This window comes from Pygoscelis adeliae, unplaced genomic scaffold, assembly GCF_000699105.1.
Source record: "Pygoscelis adeliae isolate BGI_AS28 unplaced genomic scaffold, ASM69910v1 Scaffold26, whole genome shotgun sequence".
Taxonomy (NCBI): Eukaryota; Metazoa; Chordata; class Aves; order Sphenisciformes; family Spheniscidae; genus Pygoscelis; species Pygoscelis adeliae.
In genome coordinates, this window is record NW_008825104.1 from 381739 (window position 1) to 390129 (window position 8391).

Sequence of the window (8391 nt, forward strand, 5' to 3'; positions counted from 1 at the left end):
CCTACATCTCCAGGTACCATGGGTAGAGAAATAATTGGAGGGCTTCTTTTGTGTCTTTCTCCACCTAGGTGATGGGAGGGAGCGTGTGGACTTGATTAAGCCTTATCAATATGCGAAACTGAACCAAACATGGGATGCATCTTATACTGCTTTCATTCTGTGTACAAAACTCAATGAACACAGAGTGCAAGTCAGATAGAGAGTTTTGATCCAAGAAGCAACTTAATTTATCAACGGAGAGAACGTGCATAATAAAAATCAGATTTATGTTTTGTTTCTTCCAGCTCTTTGATACTAACTTTCAGTGCTCCCCTAATATGAAATATTACAACTGTTCAGTGAAGGTACCAAATGGTAATGGTACCCAAAAGCATATGTATAAAAGGGAATATGTACTTGGCTTCCTTTTCACTGATTTTTGTAATAAAGAAGACACGGGCATTCAAGGAAGCTGAAAAAGCAATCTAATTAAAACCCAGATGAAAAATCTTGGTTTTATATGGCGTAGTTAACATGTGCATCTCAGTGCCCCAAAATCGATGGTGCCAAATGCTTGAAAAAAATTTTTTTATTTATTTATTTATTTTACCCAACATACACATTTTGCTCTTTGAGGCTCGCTTTTGTGCAAGAGGTAGCCTGTTAACAGATGTGAAACTAGACAGAATTTTTCATTTGGACTAGTGTCGCAGATGATTTTTCACCTTCCTGTGAACCAGAGCTAGTGGTGTGTCCCTGAAGCATGACGCATCCTGGCTAGACAGGAATTTCTAGAGACTGTGTAAAGCTGGAAAGAAGGACTTAGGGCTGAACTGTTCAGTTTAGCATTACTGTAATGCTATAATAAGTTGTGCAACAGTGCTTCTTTTTGCTTATTTGAGTGTGTGGTTATATTCCTTTTATGCCTCTGCTGTAAAATAATAAGTAGCTCCAAGCCAGACTTCCACAAGCAAAAGCCTCTGAGTAGTTCTAACCAAGCAGTCGAGACATCCACTCTTAACATATTACAAAGCCCTTTGTATGTGGCATACAAGGGGCTGCCTCCAAGAAAGTCTTTAGTTAAAGACCTTAACAGTGTGGTTTTGAAATCAGTACAGTATTTTCTTTCCAGGCGTGGGACACTTCAGAGGATTGTCTGCTAAGACATTAGCACTTGTTTTGTTAGTGAGCAAATGACATATATAAATGACAGATGCTAAAGAGTGGAGGTGGCAGCAAGTCTAACCCTGAACCTGAGCCATAGAATCATAGAATCATTTAGGCTGGAAAAGACCTTTAAGATCATTGAGTCCAACCGTTAACCTAACACTGCCAAGTCCATCGCTAAACCATGTCCCTAAGCACCACGTCTACACGTCTTTTAAATACCACCAGGGATGGTGACTCAACCACTTCCCTGGGCAGCCTGTTCCGATGCTTGACAACCCTTTCGGTGAAGAAATTTTTCCTCACATCCAATCTAAACCTCCCCTGGCGCAACTTGAGGCCATTTCCTCTCGTCCTATCGCTTGTTACTTGGGAGAAGAGACCAACACCCACCTCACTACAACCTCCTTTCAGAGCCAACCTAGCAAAGCTGGGAATTTTTCTCCAGCCTGTTTCCACATTTCTTTCTTCCAAAGGCACTCTTTTCCTTTTCTTTGCATTTGCAAGAAACTCATTTCTCTAATACAATACAGCCACAGAAAATGCTGAAAGAGATTTTAAAGTTATATATGTCTGTCTCCAGGGAATCTGTGTATTGAGGTGGTTGCTCACAGCTTCCTTCCTTGAATTCCGCTTTAAATTCCACTTAAATTCTGCTTTCTTCTTCCCACCAAAGGGCATGTGGTGCTGGTCAGAGGGGCTGTTCTTTCTTTCTGCCATCCCTTCTTTGGGCTAGATGGACCACCGGTTTGGTCTGAAATAGCATTTCCTGTGTTCCTAAAGCTTGAGCATGAAAAGGATTTTTAGACACTTACTAATGACTGAAAGGAAGGATATAAAATTAAAGCCTACTGGCACATGCAATCTACTCCCCCGAGACACCATGGAGATAGAAACCTGCTGTGGGATCATTGCTGTGCAGGGTGTGAGGCAGAGCTTGACGAGTGCATATTCCTTGGCTGAACAAAACTATGGACAAAAATTTTGTTTTGTGTTGGCCAAAATCTTTCTGTTATGGGAGAAGATTCTCTTCCTTTAAAAAAAAAATTATTTGCAACAGAAAAATCATTGGAGAGAAGCATGTTGTATCATAGGTAGGTAAAAAATTTAGGGTTTTGTTATTTTGGTCAAATGAATGCATTCATGACTTTTGGGGAAAACATTTGCTTTTTCAAAATTGTGCTTGGCAAACGCTATGCTTTCCTTACAAGTGTTTTTAAACCATGTTTATTTGATTGTCGTTGATAGCTAGCTGGAGTAACTTACAGTGCAATGTTGGGTTACAGAACACTGTATTACAACAGAGTATTTCCCCCACTGACAGTGGACTGAGGAGCTGCAAAGTCACTAGCACACAGCATAAAGTGTGGAGCCAAACCAAAATGTGGGATCACAGCAGAATGACAGTGTTGTTTAAAGCAAAGAATGGAGACATCACCCCAGATTTCCTGGATTTGCCTAGAAATACAAAGGCAATCAGGAGGGAGCGAGCATAGATGGTTCCTCACTTATCATTGTCAGAAAGTGCAGCACTGTACAGGACACTGTTGGAGACAACAACCTGCTAAAGGGAGCTTATGATTTTGTCCTCTGTTGGGCCAAAACTTCAACTGTAACAAGATGAAAGCCTGATCTCCTGGCCGTGTCAACTGCATAACATCTAGATATGTTCCCAAACTGTTGCAGCCCAATAAAAAGGATTAGAACTCAGCCAGTTAACAGAGCAGCAACCCAATGAATTGTGTTTACAAATTGTTCGAAGAAAACTATGACCTCTGAAGAAAAAAAAAAGACCAAATTTTTCAGCTTTAATGTTCCATTTCCATTTAGGAAACATATTGAAAGTAACCATAAGGATTGATGTTGTCTAAATGATGGCACATGCTTTACTTTTCAGTGCAAAGTTGAGAAAAAGCAGAGAATTAAGACATAGCTACATCCAGCATAGTTACATAGATCCTATCTCAAATAATTCGTGCTAGTAGCATTTTGTGCCATAGTGTAGCATGAATTAATGGTAGGTAAACTATGACTTCTCCTCTTCCCTCATTTATATGCAGATGCATTTTCCTTTCTTTTCAATGTATTTTTAACAAATATTTAGTTGCAATGAAAATATTTTCTTTGCTGTTTCCAAGCAAAGAAAATATTCCTTTCACTTGCTATTATTACTACTATAGTACAATATGCTGTTATCGTAATTTTTGTTATGCTCCTAGTCCCCTTCAGGATTTATTTGAAACTGTAGAATAATTGGAATTAACCTTTTTCCAGCAAACTACTAGTTGGGAAAAGTGAAACACAGAATTTGATGTAATATGAAATAATGATCTTTCGCTAGATTTAGCAAAAATCAACTTTTCTTCTACAACTCTGAAACAGTACGAACAGGAAAAGCAGAAATATACTAACCCCCTAGGGATATGAAATTGACAGAGCTGTTGTCCTGCAGCCCAAATGGTTATTTGGTAGTTGGGTTCTTAACATGTTTTTTCTGTTAAAAAGAAAAATCAGTTGTGTCAGACATTTTTGGTGTGATCTGGCTTATTTACCAAAAGGCAGTAAAAAGTTAAGTCCTGTTTTCCTAGAATAGATTATCAGCTCTCAAAGATTAGACAAAGTTGCTTATCTTTGACTACAAAAAAGGGTCACAGTAAGTTTACCTTCACACCTTTGGTTTTTTTAATGTAAGTTTGCCCTTACATTTTTTTCTGGTGATTCAAGGTAATCTTTATACCCACATTTGAAATGTGCTTTCTGATATCCTATGAATATGGCCACACAGGAAGGAGAATTTGAGAGAGAGAGGAAAGCCGGAAGCATGAGGGCAGATTCATGGTACCATTAGTGCTGAAAACGATAGTTCAGAAATTATATCTCAGATGCCAAATCAATGTGATTGGCTGCCAAATTATAGATTTTTTTTTTAATGACTGTACACAATTTTTGTCTGCATTTTGAAATTTGAACTCTTGGTGTTACTTCTTCTTTCCACCATGTGTATGTATATGTACATATGTGTGCATATATAGCAATTAGATTAGCCATTTCTTCCAGATTTCTTCACAAAGAAGATATGTAACTCCAGCTTTCCTTTGCTGTAGTGGTTCTCACTTCTAAGTCTTATCTTGCAATCAATCATTCCCCAGTGCTGCCCCCAAAATGCCGGTCTCCCATCCTTCCCATCCTTCCTGCGCTCCTCACTTCTGCAGGGTGAGGTTTCAAGCATTGAGGGAGGAGGACAGAAGAGCAGAAAGATTTGGGATGCTGCCGTGTGTTCTTTCTGTTGCCCTTTTCCTAATCTCCTGAAAAAAAAGGCAAGGAAAACTCAGCCTCTTGTTGCAGTTCGGAGTTGCTATTCTCTTTCATAAGGTGGGTAAGTGAAGCAGGCAGTGAGTCAAAGGGGTTACCTTTTAAGACGGGACTGAAATCCATGAGAGACCTGGAATTTTTCTTGTCATCAGCACACTGGCTCCAGTCTTGGACCAAATTTCCTGCTCTCCCTTCTCCCCTTAGGAAGGGGAGCTGGCTACTTAGCTAGAGAGGGCTCTGTGAAGTGAATGCAGGTGACAACTCTTGGAGACATCAAGCAGTGAAGGTGGGAGAAGCCCACTGAGAGATTCCTGTATAAGCACCATGTCCAATATTGCTGGGCCATTCATGTACTTCCATGAGCTTCCTGAGGCTGTGAGTGTGAAATCGAATGAAAGACTGCCAGCCTAAAAGAACATCACCAAGATAATTCTGAGGTGAAGAGTCTTTCAAATTGCCATGGAAAAAGGGGAGCACCATCAAAAATCCATAGGTCAGGCAGAGCTTTGAATGGTAATTCTCTTCTTGCTTTCCTAGCTTCCAGTCAGCTTCAACAGTGACAACTTGATATCACAGTTACAATACCTGTCTCCACTGTTTTGGATTGCAATGGCAGTTCTGCTTGGTGGGAAGTTTAACAAAAAAGGGTTTCTCTACCACCCAGTTCTCAGTATTTTCCCCACCTACAAAAATAACCCCTTCAGCCCGTTGATGCCCAGACAACTCAGCGTAGCCAGTTCTTTAATCGAGGACTTTCAAAGCACTTGAAATTCTAGGTGAAGAAACGCCTTGTATATATCCTTGCTAGAGAGACATAAAAGGTTTCCCCACCACAGCAAAGACTCATCTACAGGTGGCCAACCATGCTAAAATAAACTATATGAATAGTTATAAATACTCTATAAATACATTATTTATACTATATAAATATACTATTACTATTAGCTTTCCCCTTCCCTTCCTTTTCCACACATTGCTTAGATTGTGCATGTAGTTTACATTTGGGCCAGCTCCAGTCAACAAATACTAGAGTAAAATCTTTTTTCCATGTAGCCGTGACCAGTACTTGTTATTAGCAAAACCCTATATGTGTGCCATTTTAACTAATCTCATCAAAACAGGTAAGCTTTGGTAACTTTGCCATCTATCTTGCTTACTACCAAATCTACTCATTCCCCAGCAGGACACCTTTTCCTAGCTACTGTTGGAAAGGGAGAGGCTACTCGATGACTCCAGAAACACTCCTGCTCTGATTTTGGATCCAGCAGGCATAGGGAAGGGCACCTTCCTGCAAATCTGGCTGGTTCTTGATTGCATCGGCTCCAGGGCTTGGCCACAAATCTTGATGGCATTTTCCGAGTGGTTACAAGCTGGTCCTGACTGTTTCAGGAACAAAATTACATTTGTAGTTCCCCAGTTAACACACTGTGATTTGTTCAGGGACAAATCTGGACTGAGACAAGTCCAAGTTTCTCTTTTGTTAGGCAGAAGAGAAGTAAAAGTAGATAACTATAGTGACCCATATGAGTAAGCCAGGAATTAATGAAATGATTCATGAAATGATTCATAAATCATTATAAAGACCACTAAAGTCTACTAAAAAGCAGTCCTGTCTGGCTATACAAAGTAGTGCATTATTATTGAGAGAGTTTTTTGGATGTTAAATCAAATGTGAAATCTGTAAAACTGTGCTTTTCACTTTGAGTTTTGAAAAGGGTTTTTTCCCTGTTGTTGGCTGCTGGTTAAAACCATTTTTCAGAGATCAATTTTCACAAATGAATTTTGAAAACAGAGAGGATGATAATCCGTGATTTTTTAAATAATAGTAGTAATAAAAGACTGTGCATTGCTCTTAATCCCTGGCAGCAAATAACAGTCTTTCTGTGTGAGTGCTATACAAAAAACTAACTCCAGTCCTTACTCAGGGGACATATAACCAGGTAGTTGTAGCACTTTTTTAAAACCTCTGATATTTTTATCACAATATAGCTACTGATTTCTCTTTTTTTTAGAAATTATTCTCCAGCATTGTTGTGAAACACATGCATGCTTTATTCTCTTCCTCCCCAGTATGTCTTTAAGTCTACACTGCATCAGTTATCTGGAGCAATGAAATATTTGACATATTAAAGACTAAATGACTCAGTAGTGACATCTTTATTTCCTCCATCTGTATAGCATATTTGAAGTAATAGATGTGTTTATGAAGTTAGTACCAAATCAGCACAAAGACCATCCAAACCCCATCTAATATGCCTAAAAATGCGATTCTCAAAGAAAACTGAATAGGCAGGAAATCATCCAAAGTACATCTTGACACTTGCTATACTCCAAATGTAAATTATGGATCTACCAGAAAAGTAGTAAATAGGTTTCAGATTAAGTCAAAATCACACAGATAATGTGTGGCCGATACTGATTCTGAGCTGCAGCATAAAAGATCTTGGGTGTCTTGGATTTAAATGCAGTTATAACCTGTATGATGACCCTGTCCAGAAGTGTTCTGTAGTGCTTACACTTCTGCAGGAAAAACATTCTTTATTGCTAGGTTAAAAAAAAGTCATCTAGTGTATAGAGGTCCAGTCTCAGGAGAACAGGGACCAGATCCACGCTTTAGGATTCTGGCAGACTGTGTTGACTGCAAGCACTAATCCCTCCTAGCAGCAGCTACCGAGCACACCCACCACAGAGAAGGGTAGGAGGGTGCTCTTGCTCAGCACAGACTTGCAGCTTGCTTTTAGGAGTGGAGTGAGAGGCTGATCTGTGACAGGAATACCACATCAGTTTTCACTCACCCTCTTGCAGTAAAATCCTGGATCTTTTTTGTTGGCCTTTCTGGCTCTCCTCTCATGGATGAGAAAGTGGCCCTGAGCTATTCCTGAGCCCAGGCTGAGCTTTCATTTACTAATCAGATCCCATTGGTCTAGTGGGTACTTTGGTCATCAGGGGCATGGACCAGAGCTCTTATGACCTCAGCTTTCCATCTGCAAAGATGACTGTAGCACCTATTTGTAATGTACTTTGAGGTATGCAATACTAAGGAAATTTAGAAAAAAGTTAAACTTATAAAGTCTGTAAAACCCTTGTGTAAAATCCTCAAAGGAATGTGTATCCTTGTAGTGCCAGTAGTGACAGAGCTGTGCAAAACATACCACTGAAGTGACAAACCTCTGTGGCAGCTGCACCACCAGGTTCAGTCTGAATGGTTCTCTTCCTCTGCCAGGCTTTTAAGTTTATACCTTGAGTCCAGATCAATGTTTTGATGTGGTCAGACTCTGCCCAACTGGGAGCGATTTAACACTTGCCTTTATATACATTATATTGACTTCAGATTGTTTATTTTCAAATAGCTCTATGTAACATACAAAAATTTCTAGAACTTGAAACCTGAACCTGGACCTGAACCTAATATCTAACTCCTCAGTGTCCAATGACCAGAACTGACTGCTCACTTCCAGTGAGGAAGAACAGCTATTTATTGACAAATACAATTGATACAAAGCCTTACAATGAGGCAGCTTGCAACGCCTCAGAAATCAGATCCCCCACGAGGTATCTCCTCCCATTAAGACTTAAACCCACCCACAGAAGTTAAAAGGATTTTTCCATGATAAGGGGGCAATTCAGCCTTTTAATTTCCCAGTTGTCAAATCTAATGATATGTCACCATTTGAAAATATATCTTCTCTGTATCTGGGCTGCACTGTTTTTTTCGAACTCTGTATCTATGCAAACTGCTAAACATTATAGTGGTCTAAGTAGAAACAATCTTTAGCTCTTATCTATTGGGTTTTACAGTTTTGTGTTTCTGATCTCCTAGGTTTCTCAGTCCGGCTCTTTCTCCTCACCACATCAGCCCCCAGAGAATTTCAGTTCCACATCACATGATGCAGAGACGGACTCCACAATCTCCCCACCTTCAGCAGCCTGCAG

General features: G+C 39.7%; 1 protein-coding gene across 1 annotated transcript in view; it reads left to right on the forward strand.

Annotated features, from left to right (window-relative positions):
- The window catches only part of GLIS3 (GLIS family zinc finger 3), a 175989-nt gene that overhangs the window by 156287 nt on the left and 11311 nt on the right, over nucleotides 1-8391 (forward strand). Inside the window, exon 8 of the mRNA XM_009327217.1 lies at nucleotides 8279-8391. This exon is cut by the window's right edge and continues 66 nt beyond it. Within this exon, the coding sequence (XP_009325492.1) occupies nucleotides 8279-8391 (113 nt within the window). The remainder of the gene's footprint in view (nucleotides 1-8278) is intronic.